Source organism: Pistacia vera, unplaced genomic scaffold, assembly GCF_008641045.1.
Source record: "Pistacia vera cultivar Batoury unplaced genomic scaffold, PisVer_v2 Contig705, whole genome shotgun sequence".
In the NCBI taxonomy this organism is placed as follows: Eukaryota; Viridiplantae; Streptophyta; class Magnoliopsida; order Sapindales; family Anacardiaceae; genus Pistacia; species Pistacia vera.
Window position 1 is genome coordinate 197,862 of NW_022196563.1, and position 21,507 is coordinate 219,368.

At 29.9% G+C, this 21,507-nt stretch overlaps 1 protein-coding gene across 1 annotated transcript; it reads right to left on the minus strand.

Moving 5' to 3' along the window:
* Positions 1–6,247: 6,247 nt before the first annotated feature.
* LOC116114263 (auxin-responsive protein SAUR72) lies at positions 6,248–7,228 on the minus strand. Its single transcript, XM_031400424.1, has 2 exons — positions 6,743–7,228; positions 6,248–6,528 (listed from the first exon to the last, which is right to left on the minus strand). Exons 1-2 carry the CDS (start codon positions 7,109–7,111, stop codon positions 6,490–6,492), a joined length of 408 nt encoding a protein of 135 aa, XP_031256284.1. The 5' UTR covers positions 7,112–7,228; the 3' UTR covers positions 6,248–6,489.
* Between the last annotated feature and the right edge of the window lie 14,279 nt (positions 7,229–21,507).

A 21,507-nucleotide genomic window follows, 5' to 3' on the forward strand; every position in this document is an offset into this window, starting at 1 on the left:
TTTTTTTTTTAATTAATTAAACCAGCAAAACTACCTTGGTTTCTCCAAAATTATTAGACAAACATACGCCTTCTTCAAACACAAGTTATATACACAGAATATGGTCATTTTCGAGCCCCCCTTTTTCTTTTTAAATCGACAAAAAAAAAAAAAAAAATGCTATATAAAAAATATTATCCTTAAACATAATATTCTAATTATATATTACCGCCAATCTTATTATATTAACTCTTCGGTTGTGATATATCGAAGTCGGAAGATTCGACTCAAGTAACACTAGTACAGTATTATCAAGGGCTATAATTCAATATCATAGTAATATTAAAGCTCATTATAATTTATCAAGGGTCATTTTACGGTATCATAGCAATATTAACACTCATTATTTAGGTTAAATTTTAGGGTTTGAATAGGGCTATTGTTACCCCTACCATTAGTGTTGCTGGGTATTAATTTTTTTTTTTTTTTTATAATATGGATGGATGGGATGAACGTGAATCTTCATGCAAAATCATGTGGGTATGCCGGAATTATAGGGCATGCAATTGTATTTTATTTATCACGTATTACACTGTTGAAGCACGCGTCAAAAAGTCGGTCCAACATTATTCTTCCAACTACATTATTCTCAATAAAATTAAATTAAATAAAGCTTTCATTCTTTAATTTTATTTCTCCAAGAGATGACTTTCTTAATACTTAGATTTGTTTCTTGTATACATCACACTCTATTATAAGAGATCTCATCAATTAATACATCAAATTATTTGTTTTTAACACCCATTTTGATATAAATATAAGTACTTATTTTATCAGTTTTTTTATTGTATTTCTATTCTATTATTAGGTATTAATATATTATTTTATTAAATTATATGAACTAAAAGTGAATTTCCAATTGTCAGGATCATTTCTGCAAACTCATACAAGTTTTCGTAGGTCTTACTGTAAGTCTGTAACTGGTTTATCTAGAAATACACGTACTCATATTTTTCCTCTATAGCATACATTTCATGTCATTGCGCGTTGCTCTACTTCGATTTATCTAGATGTGACTGAACCGATGATGTTGAAAAATCAGTAAATGAGTTGTAGTTAGGGGTGAAATACCACTCAACAATTAAGGTGAAACAAGTCAAAGAGCAACAAATTTCTTTATGATAAACAGATCTATTTTACAAATTTGTTACTACGGGTAAGAAATTTTATATACGTGTACTTAAAGAAATGAGCGTTAGGAATAAATTTTTGAATGCGAATAAGAGCAATGAATATTTTGAAATTTGAATACCGACTTCGGAAATTAAATATATGTTTGCAAATGAATTATGAATTACTTAGCCACCAAGAATTTCAATTAGCATTAATCCATAAACAGTATAACCACATGCATTATTAATTTTTAATATACATAGAAGCATAACTGCGTACTTAGAACATTAATTAAAGTGAATTAAATATCAGTTAAACTAACTTCATGACTGCCCATTTCACTTGTGATTAAGTTCTTATAAATTAATTAATAAAATTAAATTGATTCTTGGAATCCCAGAATTTCATGGAAGCCAATCATGGAAGCCGCGTAACATTGATAAAATTATAAAAAAAATTCTGACAAAATCTCTGAAAATTAATATATGCTTGCTGAGTTAGCTTTATAGTTGGCTTATGATTTATATGCTGTAAACAGCTAGCTTAAATATTCTCTTCTGCATCAATTTTATTATTTTATGTGTACTTTTCTAACATATCATATGATCCCTTTTATAATAATATGATCCATAATTATGTATCTATATATAATTAAATAGCTGGTTTCAGTTCATACTGTAACCTCTCAAACTCGTTTTCTTGTCAAATAATAGAAATAAAAAATAAAAATAAAAAAATAGAAAGAATGTGCTAAGTGGGTTCCTTTGTATTAGTCAAAATTTATTTGTTTCTTGCCAACTTCCTTTTTGAAATCAAGAACAATTTCAGAATCTACTTTAATTAATTATATATTTATATTAATGTTTAAGTAACATTGTGCTGAATTTTCAAAAAGTCAATACTCGAAACATATTTTTTGTGCTAATAATTCTGATTTGTTCGGTGACTTCTCTTGATGAGAAAACTATTAATATCTTTTCAATTAATTTTTCTGAGAATTTTTTAGTAGTTAATTAATTAAAGGATTTTCCCCAGATTTTGTAGGATTAAAACGATTTCATATCACAAAACCAAAAACTGTAGATCGAGATTAGGTATTTAATTATCTTGCATGTAATCAAATTAATATAATTAATCTTCTTCTTTATAATCTTTCAAGAGCCAAAAAATTTGACCCATAAATTAATTAATATAAGCTGAATTAATTATTGTATAAGCTAGTAGAAGGAAGAAGTCACAATAAGTAGATAATTAAACATTAAAATCATGTATTTGTAAGAATAAATGACCTGTTTTCAATCATTCACGCACGTCAGTTGAATATTCACCAACCCTTTTGTGGAAATTAAATGGTTAAAAAATATTAATTAATTTACAACTTGATTAGTTAATCAAACGCTCTGTCATTCGTCTTAAGACGACTTCTTCTTCTTATAACTTTCAGAATTTTCTTTCACGTCCCTTTTACAAACCCTATTTTTATATATTCGCGTCCTCATTCTTTTAGTCAACTGAAGAACATGATCAATAACTAGCATTTTCTATTTAGTCAAGTTCTTTAATTATTTAGTCTCAAATTTCGGTTGAGTTTCTGGCTGACTTGTTGAATTTTCAGTCCATACTTAACTACTGTTCAATTATTAGTATTTATTTGTTTTTTTTTTTTTTTTCCACACTTGAAAGAGTATTAAATTCTAGTCAAATATGCTGTTGATTATGACTACATAATTTGCTTTTAAAGTTCGAATAAATCATCAAATAGAAAAACTTATCTTATGTGAAACAAATTTATCACATTACATCATTTTTGTTTATTTTCTTTAAAATAAAACTATATCATTAATCTAAAGTTTAATCATTTATGAAAAATTATTACGTATTATCAATGAAACTATATCAATAGCGCTTGTTTTATAATTTTATTAATGACTTTTGAAGTGCGACTAAATCATTAAACAAATATATATATATGTCTTCCGTGGTCGATTTATCACATAATTATTGACAAAACTAGATTAGTATTGTTTTTCTTATGTATTTTTGAAGCTAAATGTCCTACATCGGACAACTTTATCGATCGTTGATATAATTAAGCAATACAATTTCAATCATAATGTATTATCAATGAAACTAGATGTATATTGTTCAACGAAATTATCAATTAATCAGAATATTCAAAAGGGTTGATTTAATTAAAAAAAATAGTTAAGTAGGGTTAAGAGCATCTTGAAAAAACAAAAAATTTGACCCATAGGGACACGACAAGATTTCACTGTGAGGCTTGTGGCTTCTTCCTTATCTAAAGCCAAACCAAAAATTGTCTCTTCCTATTTGTCTAATCTAATTCAATCACCCTATCTCAAAGGGTGATGGAAATTCCTTAATTAATTCAACAATTAAACTTAATTTCTTGATTAGTGATGAATCCATCCATATTAATTAAATAAATCCCATAAAAAAAATTATGAAATTTGGTGTCTTGTGGGGTCTTTTAATTATCCAATTTTCATGCAATAATCCAAAAATTAAGATTCTCCCACTACTTAACTCCACTAACCAAACTTGTAATTTTGTGACACCTTAACCAACTCACAATGTTAATGTTATTCTTAATCACCATTTATCATCTTAATCAATTTTAATTAAATTCCCCCCAAAAGTTACTTCATTATGCTAAATCAGAATAAATTTTATATGTCCCCCACAAAAAAATGGTATCATATCTATGCAAAGCGATATGGCAGCGCTTCATAAAAGATAATTCAATTTCTTTAATGTGGCTCGTATCGGGTTTTATAATATATATATATCGAGTTCTTCTCTATTACGCACGTATGCAATTTTATAAAATTTGAGTCATAATTATTACATCGGCAATAAATACTAAAATACAAATTTATAGTCAAAAATTCTTACCTTGATAACGTTATATACTGTATCATCTAAAAATTGCCTCCACCAAATTCATAATAGAAGGTAAAAAAATAATAAAAGACAGAAGCACCTAGAACTTACCTAATGTAATTAGGTGGCAGATGTTTAAGAGATTATTATTAATGAATTATTAGGTGGAAATAAACGCTGAATTAAGCATGTAATCTAGTTTCTTTCATTAATCATTAGTGTTAGGCTGATTAACTGCCGGATTTTCCGCACTGTTTAAGATAAGGGAAATCCATTCCAACCCCCTTTCAATCACCCCAAGGACCAACATATTATTCATGTACGCTTTACTTGGCCGCTGCATTGTCTATACTTTTGTGTTAATTTTGCTTGATTGGTGGACATTTAGATTTATTGACACTGTTTGTCTAAACTTATGAAAATTAGCTTATAAGTACCAAGTATTTATAAGTTAATTTGAGTTTATAAGCATTTGAAATTTAAACAATTACCTATTTGCTTAAAGTATTTATAAGTGACTGATAAGTAGTTGATGCGTTTAGTAAAATATGGCTTATAAGTACATTTTATTATTGAAATAACTAAAAAGGGAACTATAATAACATGACCTGTTTGAAATATAAAAATAAGGATATATTATGAAATTTTAAAATTAAATAGGGATAATATGGTAATATACTTGGTCAAATTAGTTTATAAACGACGTGTTTATATATATATATATATATAATTTTTTTTTTTTTTGCTTATAAGTTCAAAAAAGTTATAAACAAACATGTCAGTTTAATTTTAGAGCTTATAAGCTAGTTTGACCAACTTAAACTCAGACAAACACCCATTATATAACTTGATTTATAATCTACAAAACCTTTGTAATATGTTTTATCATCTAAATGGCTCTTAAAATTTATAGCTTACACATTATAAGCACTATCTTGTCATATATTTGGGTCTTAAAATCTAGTTTTTTAACATCTGTTATCTATCTTCTTTGTTAATAAATTTATCATTTATCGTTTGTATACCTATTTAATGACTTCTAGAATCTATCATCGGCATTAATATGTACTATCTTGTCTTGTATTTGATAGAATCTATCTATATAAAATCTGAAATCTGTCGTTTGGATAATGATGTATAAATCTATTTATATACATCTACTAAACAGTTGTTATAATCTATCACACTCATAGATCTAAACTTTCTTATTATATATTTGGCTTATTAATGGTTCCTAAAATCTATCGATATGAAATGTATATTCTATGTCAATAGAGTTATCATTTGTTGGTTTACATATCTGGTCATAACAAACTTAAGTTGTTAGTGTGTTTTCTACTAATTAGACGAACACATATATACTCATTTTCTATAAGATTTTCATTGAAAAAAAAAAATTAAATAAATAAATAAAAATAAGAACTGTGTGGCCTGATGAGACAATAGGAACTCTTGAGTATATTATTCAAAAGGTCTTGAGTTTGATTTTTGTCGATTACTAATAGAGGAGACCATTGGAGGGTTTACCTGATCCATTAACTAGGGTTCGAGAGAATTATTGAAGATATATGTAAACTGACTTGAATACTACGATCACAACAAAAAAAGAAAATTTAGTAATTATTTAAAAAAAAAAAAAAAAAAAAAAAAAGAGGAATGGTAACGCATGCACTTTCTTAGATGCTCTCAGTCAGCTTCTGCATATTGGCATCATATGGTATATCCCATTATTATGGGTCCCCACTCCCCACTCAACTTAATTCTTATTTCCATTTTTACCCTTCAACAGTATCCCAAATGATGTTTGTATCCTATTTTCTCAACATTCCCATTTTACCCCTTCACCTCTTCTCTACATTACCAAACAAACACCACCGATTCCCCTTAATTACCATTCCGTCCAAAATCTGAACTTAATTTAGGAGTTTTTATTTTTATTTTTTTTATTTAACGTAATTTAATATAGATTTGATCATTAGAACTCGACTCAAATAAAATATTATATCATATTCCTTTTCTACCCTTCTTTACGACCACCTAACACAAAATTTTCTCAGCAGCCAAACAGCATCTGGAGCTAGTAGCAGCACAAAAAAATCACAGTTATTACTCAGAAGAAACAAAATAAAAGAGGGCAAAATCGGCAAGTAGTGATTTGCATTTTAGTTTCTCAATTAATTGTTGGTTGTTGCTGAGCTTCAGTTCCCTTTACGGCTTTACATAGACCACCTTCAACAACAACGACACATCATCATTACAAGCCCTACAAATTTTCACAAAAAGACCGCAAAAAAGGATATATTTACAAGAAAAATCCCCCAACACGATCTCGTTTTGTCACTATATTTATATATTCATATATATAGATTTATATTTGTATCAAGATCTAACTAAAAAAGAAAATTAAAATTAAAAAAAAAAAAAAAAAAAACTCTAGAAAAACTCATCGGAGAAGGAGGAGCCAATCAGATCCTGGAGGTCACGTGACTCAAGACCNACGGCAAAAAAGGATATATTTACAAGAAAAATCCCCCAACACGATCTCGTTTTGTCACTATATTTATATATTCATATATATAGATTTATATTTGTATCAAGATCTAACTAAAAAAGAAAATTAAAATTAAAAAAAAAAAAAAAAAAAACTCTAGAAAAACTCATCGGAGAAGGAGGAGCCAATCAGATCCTGGAGGTCACGTGACTCAAGACCAAGACGAAGAGCTTCCATGACTCGCTCAAAGACGAGCACGTGACACGGAATATGAAGAACTCCTTTTTGTTCGTAACCGTACTCTTGAGCCGATTTGTTGAGGAGACCGATGAAGACCGGGTGGTTCAGGAGCTCAGCGCTGACGACGAAACGCTCCATCTCGTCGCCGACGTAGACCGGCACGTGACCTTCGGGGACAGGCTTGGAGTTAGCGGAGCGGCGCGCCGAATATTTGGTGATAGCAGCAGCGGGGAACGGTCGGCAAGGGCGGCGGGAGTCGGAGCGGAGTAGGCTGTACTGAGAGGAATCAGCGACGCGAGAGAGACGGCGGATGAGCTGCTTCATTTGGAAGAAGTTGTTGAGAAAGTTAAGAAAGTGAATTTTGAGGTCGGAATGGTGTGTTTGGCTGGCGAGAAAAAACGCGAGAAAGCGAAGGCAAATTTGTGAGAGGAATTTGGGCGAGAAGAGATAGTGGAGAGGAATATATAAAGGGGGAGGAGAGAGAGACACAGAAAGGTGATGATGAGAGAGAGTTACAGGTAGGAGTACTTGGCAGGTACAATTAGTGAGAGAAAATAAATAAAATAAAATAAATTAAAAAACTAATTAATTAAGTGTTACTCTGTCTTTATATTTTACTTTTTTTTTTTTTTTCTTTTGAACTGAATATTTGTTTGTGCATTGTGTATGAGTCAGCGAGGAGTAGAAGTTGGGTCATGACTCATAAGGTATAGTTGGGGGGCAATTTATATGATAAATACTAATTTCACACTTATTAATTAAAAAAATATTTGATGAGATGAGATATGTACGTTCGATCAATACATGTAAATTATGTCGATGAACATCATTTTTTTTTTTAATTAGAGGTGTCGAACTAGTTTGCGTATATTTTGACTAATCCTTTGATATTAAAATTGGAATCGAACTTAAAACCTCTTAACCAAGAATAGTTAATATCATCTGTTAGTATCATATAAAATGACATTGGAATTGGAATGTATACTAACGTATTGCATGACTGGGCTTACAAGCACAAAGGTTGCAAGCTCTACAGTTTTGAATACTATTCGGAATGTCTAAGAATAGAATCGAATAAATCTCTAAAGAGATTAAAGAAATAAAATTAGACTTGAGGTATTAAAATATAATGTTTAGAAGAATAAAAATTAAATTTTGTACATGGTTATACTTGACCCTTATCACAAAAGAAAAGTGAGGAGACAATATCTTCAATCACTTTACACTATTGTTGAAGATCATATTTACTTTTAAAAAGATAAAGAGAAATCTAACCTTTCCACTAAGCTTTGGTTTACATTTCTATGTGAGTATATGACCTTTCCACAAACTCAATAGTCCATGAAATTAAGATAATAAATGTGCTAATAAAAAAATAGATTACACTTTAAATGTGTAATTAGTCTACTAATTACACATTTAATTAAAATCTTGTTTATAATAAATTATTTGTTTATTTACTTTTATGGGTAGTATCTTAGAATCAATTATATTAATATATAATTATTAAAGTGATTGAAATCTCAAAATGCTATTTGCCTTTTGTAATATTTACCCACATTTTCTCAACTTGGTATTATTATAAGATTTATTTGTTTTCAATCTCATAACTATATGTCACATTATAAAAGTAGCTTTAACATTAGTAAATATTTTATTTTCCTAATTATATTTATACAATATCATGAAAACTTTGTATTTTAGAATAAAATTTACTTGATTAATTCAAAAAATCTTTAGTTGAACCACATAATTTGTACAATCTTCCAAAAAAAATATGCCACATGTATTTTTGTTTTCTCTTCCACTTATTATTTGGAATTATGATTAATCGTTCTAAAAATGAATGCATGCGTGATACATATGTAAAATAATGTGACTCTTAATATACATTACCATGTACATATTCCATAAAAGGGCTTTTTTGTAAAATAAATCCAAAGTCTTAATATCAGACATTTTATAGTCTTTATTATTGAAATATAATAATGGAGGGACAAATAAAATAGAATAGAATAAAATAAACGTTTCAAATCCGCAATTAACGGAAGAGTCACTTTTTCCGTAGCCCATTGCAGTACAATTCCGTGACTGTGAATGTTTCTTTAACGCTTTTGTTTGTTACTGGACTTCTCTAACCTACGTGTCACTTTAAGCCTTTCCCACGACGGCTTCCACGCACCCTCTTTCTACACGCGCCCATTTAACAATCATCATTCCTCGGAATTCGGGGTCACGCTCCAGAAGAGACGGTGGGAAGCGGTATATTCTTTTCCAGAAAGACGGATGAAAAGAAAGGTTACAATTCATTTGTTTAAAGCTTTTTGTCTTTGAGGCAAGGCATCTGGTCTAATGCTAAGTTTACAAAACTCTTTTATACTATTTTTATTATATCATGTTGTTGTGATATATGTCATAATTATATAAATTTTATTATAATATTAAAAATTAAAAATAATTAAAAATTTATATAATTGTGATATATACTATATCATAATGTAATGAAAATAATGTAAAAAAGTGGTATAAATATAACATTATCCAAGAATCTTTTCACTGCAACTTGTCGTTTTAACGAAGCCCAGGCCATTTCTCATTTTCTGCAACTTTTTTTTGGCAACAAATTTGGCTTTTGCTTTTGCCTATTTATTATTATTATTTTTTTTAATTTTTGGTTTCGTGTAAAGTTTCTGCTTTTGCATCATTTCTAACGTGCCTAAAAAAATATGAATCTTTTTCTATAATCTTGAAAAACCCTACTGATTTAATGTATAATTATTGGATCATGGGGTCGTTTTTTGATACGTCATATACAATCAGTGGCGGATCTAGGAATTTCACTCGATGGGGGCAAAAAATAAACAAAAAAAATTTGTGGGGGCAAAAAAAAGTCTTATAAGGGGTAAAATACAACTAAATATAAATATTTATACAATCTGAAGTTTTTTAAAGTTTGAGTGGGGACCGTGGTCCCCATTTGTCATTAAGTAAATCCACCACTGTATACAATATTATATTAATTATATTCGACATACCTATAATTAGGTCCCAATATACATTGATCTAGTTTTACAAAAATGAATTCGAAATTGAACCCTCTCGTAATCATATTAAAGGAAAGTTTGAATGGGATCTAACCATACCATATTCAAAGCTTGTTTATGTCAATAATATTCAATGGGTTTGTAATACAATTAATTTTCTTTTTAAGTAGAAAAGGAAAAAAAATGTTCAACAAAGAAAATTTTGAATATGATGTAAAAAACCAAATTTGGGGTTTGAACTTATTGAATTAAAGTGATCATATATATTAGAAACATATTATAATTGAAGGATAATTTAATTAACATATTTAAAATTTGATTTATTATTTTTTATTATTCATTAATTGTAAATATTCCAAATTAATAAATACATAATTTCTTATTGTTACTCATCAATTAAATAAATAAATAATAATTAGTTATATAGAGAGACAGCTCGATCTCTATCCGATGTGAGTGTTAGAGCATTAAGAGAATCGCATTAAGAGAATCTTTCCCTAGTACAAGAGGATTGAGAAGGTTGCACCTCTAATACACCAGTTATTGTGCCCACAATAATGGCAGGGTAGCCTAATGCAGAATGACCAACCATCTCTCCCACAAATGTCATTGTTGTTTCAAATGCAGGCTTCATTAAATAACTTTAATATTTTTTTTAAAAGGAATTTAGTTTGTTTATTTATAATAATTTTTATTCTCATCATCCTTACATCACATTTATGTAATAATAATAATATATGTATATAGTCCACATGAAATGATTGAACATTAGTATAAAATTATATGATCTACAAATGATTGATCTGATTATCCAAATTGAGAATTTAATTAATTAATTAATTAAATTTAACAAACAACATTGTACGGTGGCACGTTAACAGAAGCTATCCAACTGTGCAACCTGCATTATTTCATTATTCAATTCGCCCATATTTTCCAGATTCATTATCTATTTTATTAATACAATGTGAACATAATTAACCATAGTTTTAGATAATAACAAATTACTCCCTATCACGGCATCGGTCAGAAGTCCAATAAGGTGTTGNATGATAATTTTTATTCTCATCATCCTTACATCACATTTATGTAATAATAATAATATATGTATATAGTCCACATGAAATGATTGAACATTAGTATAAAATTATATGATCTACAAATGATTGATCTGATTATCCAAATTGAGAATTTAATTAATTAATTAATTAAATTTAACAAACAACATAGTACGGTTGCACGTTAACAGAAGCTATCCAACTGTGCAACCTGCATTATTTCATTATTCAATTCACCCATATTTTCCAGATTCATTATCTATTTTATTAATACAATGTGAACATAATTAACCATAGTTTTAGAAAATAACAAATTACTCCCTATCATCGGTCAGAAGTCCATTAAGGTGTTGGTGTTTAGTTTAACGAAACAAGGGTGATATATGTTAATCAGATGACGAAAACCCTAACGGAGCAGGGATGACATTGGATAAGTTACTGTTTTAGACGCCTAAGGGGGTGAATGTTATTAAGTAATGTATAAGGGGGGAAATAAAATTTAAGTTTTGAAACAATAATGTTGTAGAAGTCATTTTCAATCTGGATTTATCCCTTCACATTTTGCACCTTGTAAACACTGCGTTTGCGTAGCTGTATTATTTTCCTCCACCATGCATGCGTGATTTCTATTTTTTCAAATTAGCTGTCAAACTAATCAATAGTTTTCGATAAAGTTTTAGATGAAATGAACATACCAGATTTTGTAATATGTTTATTGACAGAAAAACGTGACATGAGTATAACTCATTAAAATTGATAAATGTTTTCTGTTAAAGTTTTCAATGGGATGGATGTGTCGCATGATTTATGTGTTTATTGTGTAAAACTATGATATAGGAACGATAGTGTTTTACTGTTTTAGATGGAGTGATCGTTTACGTTATTTCAAAAATGGACCTTCTTTGACGACAAAGTTTTAGGTGAGACATATATATAACATTATTTCCATGTTTATTGCATAAAATCACGTCCAAGAAGTGGGCTATATATAGTATTAGCTGTGACAGACGTAACATATTATATGTATTTTTATGGAATAAAATCATGTTAAGTATATGTTTATTTTTCTTTTTATCTAGTTGACCACTTTGTCGTTGATATTTCATAAATTTAAAAGTACAGAATATCTTATTAATTATATAAAATATAAATAATATTACACATACAAAATCTTCGCTGTTTCAACTCTTGTTCCTAGCATTATTTTCGATTATTGTTGGATATAATTTTGGTTATTAGGAGCAAAGGTAGGTGATTATTTAAGAAGTTAATGCTTGACAGCTTGATGTGAACTAATACAAATTAGACTAATTAAACATTGATTAATTTGCTTAAAAGTTTGGTAACTCTACATCTACAATTTCAAACAACTATCAATTACTTGTTTACAGTCTAATGCAATTTCAATTGCTAATTTTGGATTCTAATAGGATTAATAATTAATAAAGTTAATTAATATACCCCACATTTAAGAAACTAGAGGCTGCTTGCTCTTGCTCTTGCTTGCCCTGAAAGAATGAATAATTTAATTAATGAAATTTTAGGGTTAGGTTATTCATGAAAGCTACATGAGTTTCTTCCCTGCAAGCCATAAATTAATTTAAATTAAATTAAAAATTAATTTAATCTAATTAAAGGTAAAGCCAGCTTAGAATCATGTCATCACAATATAATGTTCCAAATATATAGCTACAATGTCTTTTTCTTTTTCTTAAAATAATATTTCTACTTTTTCCCATTCTTGGTTGTTTTTTCTAATTAATATATAAAAAAAGTTTGGATGAATTATTATTTTTTATAATCCGAAAATTCCTTGCTATTGCTTTGAAAACTTAGTTCGAAACTCGAGTGTCACTGCTAGAAGCTTGATTTATCGTCAAATTTATACTCGAAAGAATTCTATTGGTTGGCTTTTAGAATGCCGTATATTGTTTTAATTCTATACAATAATTTAGAATTACAATAAGGTTAAATGGAAGTGTTTCGTATTAAATACAAATTAAGGTTATTTTCAAAATATAATTTTCTTTTTCTTTTTATTTTATTTTTTACCCCCATGAGTTTTAATTATTCAAAGCCGCGTTTTGACTTGGTAGAAACCATAATTCCTAGGTTAATTAAATGCGAGTTAAGGTAAACATTCAAAAGGTTTGGTAGAATTAGAAAGAATATCACATATCTAATTAGAACTTTTGGCCTAGACATGTACGGTAATTTGACTCATTGCTCAATGAAGATGATGAACATATAAATATAAATAAAAAAAAATTAATTTTAATCCATATTTTTGCTTTGTATGTTGAGTGCCTCTAAGTCCATCCAAGGACTAAAATTTCAATTACGTCTAGAATTTATTTACTTTACGTGTGTGTATATATATATATAACTCAATTAAAAACTACTGCCCAATGTGATATCTTTAGAAAATATATAATTTAATTGCAATAAGGTTGATTTATAGACTATGACATTAATATTTCATTAAAATTTCCACACGATTACGTAACTGGTCCCCTTTTTGTCTGCAAGAGTTTAGCATTATCATTCATGGAATCCAACCTTGGGTGGCTTAAGTGGTAGAACAAACGCTAGAATGTGTGGTTAAGATACACTGTCTCAAGTTTGAATCCTCCTAGCTCCCAAGATTCAAGATTTAAGTAGGTATCAGATTAGTCGAAGTACGTACAAACTGACCTGAAAACCTTGTTTTTAAAAAAAAAAAAAAAAAAAAAAATCATTTCATGGATACAATCATAAAAATATTAATTATTAAATCTCTTGTATATATATAAAAAAAAAAGAACACAAATTTGTATTAAAAAACGATTAGAATGAAAATTAGGTAGGCAAAAACACTATTAGTGATGAAATGTGGGTTAGCTTCTTTTTGCAACTTTAATTTTTCTTTGCTAAAGTGAGATAGATTTGCACGTATATAAATTCTCCACAACTCAACTATACTATGAAGTCTCCATTTTTATATGATCCACATAAGATAACCTTATCAATGGCATAACTTTTAATTATAAAAATTATCTTTGACTCAATTAAACTTTATTCTTATCAATCCCCAATCTCAATTCTAAATTCATAGTTGCAAAAAATTGACTCTCACATTCGTTTAAATATGAAAAGATTTTTATTTAAAAGACAGGATAATATACTCGTAAAAAGTTAATTGAATCCGTGAGCTGTTTGAGCCTATCATAAAATTGTAGGGTTTAGCGAGGACATCTCTCAAATTTTGAACTTTTCTTTAATGATATGACATGTATCTAATGATATTGATTAGTATCAAGAGAAAGTTTTAGACATAGAAAATATGATACACTCACCTTATATACGACTCTCTCGTTTAAGATGATCTTATCTTATCGATCTTATCATTTTGGTAATATTATTGCATTGAAATCTTTATTAAGTGTCAGAATATCAAGCTTATATCCACTTAAAGCAAAAAAGTAGTTAAGAATAACATTATTTGCCCTAAACCCTAAACTCTGAACTCTAAACCATTCACACTTTTAAATGAAGAAAACACATTACACTCATTTCATAATTTTATCACTTTAGTTAAGCTATTAGATCATCGATAATCATTCGATTGACCATCGTGTAATAAGATTATCGATGATCATTGTTGGATTGAAATCTTTAATCTTGATTTATTTTGAAATATTATCTATCATACATCCACCTACCAAAGGTAGTGAAGAGCTAGAGCTAGTGATGGTGGTGAAGAGGGAGGAGGGGGGGTCGTGTCAGGTCAAAAAGAGGGAAAGAAGTAAGGTGGGGAATTGTCTTTTTAAAAAGAACGGTGAAAGGGGAAAGAGGGGGGAGGGTGGGTTTGTCAGGTCAAAAAGAGGGAAAGAAGTAAGGTGGGGAATTGTCTTTTTAAAAAGAACGTACGGTCAAATGGTACAAGGATGGGGACCACCGACCGACCTACCGCTTTGTCTTTGCGGTTTACTTTACCGTACAAGACACAACATAAGCATGACTTGGAATTCCACCATCTTCCTAACCCCACGCGCCGCCACTTCCATAGCTATATCAATGCGTGCCCCTCTTATTAATTATTAGGGACATTTTTTGAATCACGTAATTAATTAATTTCAAACTAAATATAGAAATAATTATATATTTAGATTTATCAAATATTCTTTATTTTTTATTTATTTATTTATTTATTTATGGAATGTGGTAGTTCAAACCCAAGATTTTAGTTCAAAATTTAAATTATTTCCACAAGAAACATAAAAGAAGAAAAAGAATTAGTCTACTTGACTGAAATGAAAGCGATGGAATAATAGAAGTTAGAAGATTTGAAAATTAGTCCAACTTTACAAGCCCCCACTACGGAAAGATTTGTTTTTATTTATTGCGTTTCATAGAAGGTTTTTAATGATATCTCAAATATTTAATTATAAATCGGCCCACTTCGCTTGCTGAAATTGGTTTTGCATTTGTCATGCGCCTCATAAATTTGGTGATGGTGGCCTTTACTTTAGGGTATGGACTCGTTGAATTTTGGTGAGCATGGGTTCTTGGATTTTGTAAGATCATTGATGAGCTCATGTGGCATTGAATTTGCTCTACACAAACCATGCTGCCCAATTTATGTTGCATCAGCACAAATAGGTAGGATATTTCATTTCTTCTCTGTTTTGCCGATTGGATGAATAATATTATCATATTTTTTAAATGATATCTCAAATTTCTTTTACGAAGTTACCCGTCGTTTAAAGGTTTTATTTAAGAAATAAAGTATTATTATGTATAGATATTTATGGGTTTTTGTTTGTTTCGCCATTGGATTAACAATTATATTAGATTTTTTTAATGATATCCCAAATTTCTTTTTCAAAATTACCTGTCGTTTTAAGATTTTATTTAACAAGTGAAGTATTATTATATATATTTTTGGGTTTTTATTTGTTTCTCCCATTAGATGAACAATAATATTAGATTTTTTTAACTATATCCCAAATCTCTTATATAAAATTGTGTTGTCTAAAGATTTTATTTAGGAAGTGAAGTATTATTATTATTATTATATACATAACCCAATCTCTGTTAAATCTGACATTGAATCCTAGATTAACAAGTGTTATGTTTTAAATAATAGAATTAAATATATAAACTTCTAGAAAGTCTAGTCAATAACGTCTTATTTTATTTTCTAATATGTACAAAATTTCTAGAAAGAATGCGAGAAATTAGAGTTTGGATGCATGGATTGGATAGAAAGTGAGTAGAGATAGTAGTTGTGTTGGGTATTGAAATGAAAAGAAAATATTTCTTTATTAATTCATTTGGCCAAAATTTCCCTTCTTTAGAATTAAATAACAAGTTGGGTCAAAATTCTATACCCATGTGATTCAACGTTTGACATATTCTTCCTAAATTTGATAAAGGCAAGCTAATAACTAGCTTATCTTATATAACTTTATTTATGTATCACTTATTATAACTTTAATGGTATGGTTAGAGCACTTTTGCCTTAAAATAATGCAAATATCAGCTGATAAAAATGGAACAACTCTAGGCTCATGAAGCTCAAAAATTCATGGGCCAAAAGCTTAAGCTATGTCCTCTTCTAATCGATTGACAGATGCAGATGAACAAGTTTTAAGCTGCTGCCTCTCAATCAATCAAAGACCAAACTTTATTTATAATTGTAACTAATGAACAAGTTTTAAGCTGCTGCCTCAATCTATCAATATCCAGCTTAAATACCTTGAAATTTATAGAATCATGATTCCAAGATTCCAATGATAGACAAACAAGTAAATTTTCACCAAATAATTTGATCAAATACTTCAATTGAACGGTTAAAATTGTTGGATATGATTCATACTTTGCACGACCTTGACGGATTATCGGCTTACACCAATGCCTTCGGGGGTCCCAAATGGGCTTAGATCGGGTAAGCTCAAATGGGTTTGATTTTCTATTATATGTATTTTGTAATAGTACAAAACCTAGAGTGAGAAATAGAGAGTAAGAGTGAATTCCCGTCACTATTATTTTATTGATGTAGATTTGTGATACTCAATAAAATTACTCTATTTGAATGCTGAACATAATTTCTTTATTGGAATGAATCAGGGTAAATTAATTGTGTTTTTTTACTTTTCTACTTTTATTATTGTGTGTTTGGGCCGTGGTTTCAACCAAAATTGGATAATCTAAACCCGAATGAATTTTGATCAACTGAGCTTTTATCTTAGTAGCAGGACAACTTTTTTCTTGATTATGGAAGAAACACGTTTAACGCCAATTACTCGAATGTTATACTTCTTGGTTAAAAGATAAAAAAAACCATTAAAGTATATTACATCTGCAAAGGGATTACTTTCTTTCTCTACCTCACATATGTACTAATCTTGAAATCCATAAGGCCAATGTAGCAGGTGACCAACTTAACTACAAATGAGTAGAGGTCTTGTCACAAGGATGTCCTGAGAACCAACTTATGATAGTTATTGCTAATATGCGGAAGGAGAATCTCAACTCCAGAGAAAGAATTCAAAAGAGAGATCTAAATTCTTAAAAATATAAGTAGTATTCAGATTATCGGGTAGTAACACTAACAGGTTTTACCATAGTCAGCCAATCATCAAAAGATCCAAAAAAGTATCCTCCATAAGCCTTGGGCATCTCCATGTGCCATAGTTTGTTTTCTAATAAACTATAAAACAACTTCTCGTATTGGTTGTAGTTTGATGAGACATCACAAGCCAAGGTAATCCAGTCAATGGTAATGGTTTTCCATGACTTACAAACTTCACTAAAAGAAACACGATCACTTAGAGATAATTTCTCTGAGATTTCATGAAGAATACCTTTAGAGAATCCTGACCAGTCTATTATTTTTGCTACCCCTATATATTTTCCTTGTATTGCACACAGCTTCTTCATTACCTTGTGATAAAAAAAAAGAAAAAAAAAAATGAACATATTTACACATGCAGCTATTGAAATAAGAGATCGTGGAATCAAAATTGGATTATTACATTTTATAAGTCCTAAACTCTACAGAAAAAATTTATTCTAATAAATAAAAAAAAAGTCTTCTGTTTCATCATATATATATTAATCCCTAGTATATCATAAGATGAATTAACTACATATAATTCCCCAGTATATCACCTCATTAATAAAAGCTATGGCTCATGTTATGATCAAAATCATATTACAAAACCTTAATTCTAATAGCATATACGTTCTCTAAAAATTGGAACAAGCAGAAACAATAACTTCGATCTGAATCATAATTTATTTAAGATCCTTTGACAAGAACAGTAATTTGATATGTCGAAAATGCAGGAAATTAGACCATAAATTACCTCGCAAACAATACTCTGGTTGGCATATTATTTTATAATGAATGAACTTCTATTTTGTTTTTGTTTTTTCTCTGAATAAAAAGATCCACCACAAAACAAAAACATAAAATAACTATCCAATCCCAAAGACACAAGCATAAAAAAAATAAATTAAATTAATGCTTAGTATCCATGACAAATGTAACGCTTAAAACAATCCCANCTATTGGCCCAATTATTTTAATTGTATAACTCATAAGTCCTTAATTCTTCATATAAGGGCATTTTGGTCATTTCGCACTAAACATAATTATTACTTAATTAATGCCATTAAATGCAATTAAGCCTACTCATCCTTGACTTTTTTAATGCTTATCCATAGGCAAAATGACTATTTTTCCCCTAATACCTTTCTATGGATAATTGATTTATACCGTTCCAAATGAATTAACTATTTTGCCCTTAGTTAGATTTTATGCTTAACATCTAAAGGACTATTTTGAGTTAGGAACATACCTTTGACATCTTGGGTATTACAAACTGATTAATTAATTTTGAGAGTACAAGAACAACCTTTATAAGCAATTCATTATAAAGAAACAGAACGACATCATTTGACTTCTAACTAACTCTCTTTCTAAAAACGGCACTGTTGGATGGCTCAACTTCCATTCTTTATATCCAACATTCCCCCTCAAGCTAAACTAGGTTACCAGACTTAGCTTGACATTATTTACAAAAAAAAAATAAAAATAAAAAAGGAACAATTACAGAGAAATGCTTATAAAAAACTCATATGTAGCTTGGTAAACAATCATTGGTTTTCACCCGCAGCTTGATCATCTTCTTGAGCATTGATCCTCTTTACCAGTAATAACTATCAGTTGAGCACAAGAATTTTCTCTTAAGTGAAGTTACTAATCAAGTGGATTTATCACTCAACTAAAACTTTTATTACTAGTCAAGATAACCAAACATCTGCATCAATCTTAAGTAAACCACATCTTTCAATTGATTAGACCAAATTTCATCTTTTTTAACCCAAAGCTCCAATCAAGCTAAGTTTCATGATCAAATTAAAGATCTCAAGCTAAGTTGCAATCAGTGGCAGCAGCACATAAAGAGCAGTACTCTAATCAAACTAAGAACTCCAATCAAGCTAAACTGCAATCAGCGACTTCAAAAGGCTTCAACAGCGTATAAAGAGCAAAAACACAACAAAACTTCAAAGACTTTAATGGCTAATAAGAAACAAAACTCCAATTAAGGAACATGAATCCAATTAAGCTTGTTGCAACAAATAAAGAATAGACTAGAACCAGTAGATAGTAACACAAGTAATCAGAACCTATAATTAGTAGCAGAATCTACAAAGAAGAATTATTGAACAAACTAGAACCAGCAGATAGTAACACAATGAACTAGAAATTAGAACCAACAATTAGTAGTAGCATCTGCAGAGAAGAATTATTAGACAGTGGTTACTTTGAACAACTGATCAGTGTTATCATCTTTTGCATTAACTTCTACCACATTTAGTTTAAGCTTCAAAATGCTAAATTGAGCTACTGACAGTGCCTTGGTAAAAATGTCAGCAATTTGAAGCTTAGAAGGGACATATTGCACAGTAAGTTTCTTGGCTAGAACTTGTTCCCGTATGTAGTGAACTTCTATTTCAATATGTTTAGTGCGGGCATGAGAAATTGGATTTGAAGCCAATGCACTAGCACTGACATTGTCACACCAAATGATAGGGAACTTTACAAGTGTAATTCCTAATTTTGCAAAAAGACTTTGCAGCCAGGCAACTTCAGTGGTTGTATGAGCTAATGCTCTATATTCTACCTCAGTGGAGGATAATGCCACTACTCTTTGCTTCTTAGGACTTCATTGGATGAGATTAGGGCCAAGATACATGCAATACCCACTAGTGGATCTCCTGTCTTTAGAGTTATTGGCCCAATCTGCATCAGCATAACATTCAAGCTGCAAAGCTGCTACTGGTTTGAATAATAAGCCATGATTAAGTGTTATTTTGAGGTATCTCAAGATCCTTTTGCAAGCTTGCCATTGTAGGGTGGTAAGTGCTTGAAGAAATTGGCTAAGTTTATTAACTATAAAGCTTATATTAGGTCTGGTAAGTGATAAGTATTGCAAGGCTCCTATAGTACTCTGATAAAGACCAGGATTCTCAAAGGGAAGGCTGTCTTTAGGGAATAGTTTGGTACCAAGTGCTATTGGAGTAGTACAAGGATGAGATTCATACATATTAGTCTTGGATAGCAAATCAATAGTACATTTGGACTGCTTGAGATGAATGGCAGCTGAATTTCGAGTCACCTCTAAGCCAAGGAAATAATGCACAGCCCCAAGTGTCTTAAGAGAAAATTGATCATTAAGGTCTTTAACTAATTGATGAACAAATGTAGTTTCAAATCCAGTAATCAAAATATCATCCACATATATAAGAATATATTTAACCTGACCTCCTTGTTTATGAATTAACAAACTATTGTCTAAAATAGAATTATGGAAACCTTTGCCAATTAAAGCTTCTTTCAGCTTATCAAACTAGGCCATAGGGGCTTGCGTTAGAGCATATAGTGCCTTATGAAGTTTACAAACATAAGTGGACTTGGTAGAATCAATAAAGCCAGGAGGTTGAATCATATACACTGTTTCATGAAGATCACTATTCAAGAAGGCATTATTGACATCTATTTGCAGAATGTCCCAATTGTAGGTGGCAGCTAGAGTGAGAATAATTCAGATAGTGGAAGGCTTGATGACAGGGCTGAAAGACTCAAAATAATCTAGCCCAGCAGTTTGTTGGAATCCCTTAGCAACAAGCCTTGGTTTATACTTTTGCACGGTACCATCAGCATGAAACTTTGTCCTAAAAACCCTCTTATTTCCTACTACATGCATATATGATTTAAATGGAACAAGTGACCAAGTAACATTAGCCATTAAGGCATCAAACTCAAGCTGCATAGCAGATTTCCATTCTAGAGAATTTAATGCTTAAGAAACTGTAAGAGGTTTAGGAATAGGAGAAGTACTAGTTGAACAGATTGCAGAAACAGGTGAAGTACTAGTACTATTTGAGTAAGTATTATAAGCTGAATGGACTGCTTCATCATTGACAAGAGCTATTGAGTGGACTATTTTATCTTTGACAAGAGCTGCTGATTTTGCTCTAGTGATCATAGGGTGAACATTTTGATAGATCACTGATTGCTCAGGAGATACAAAGGACTTGAAATGGAGCAAATCAACTTCAAGAG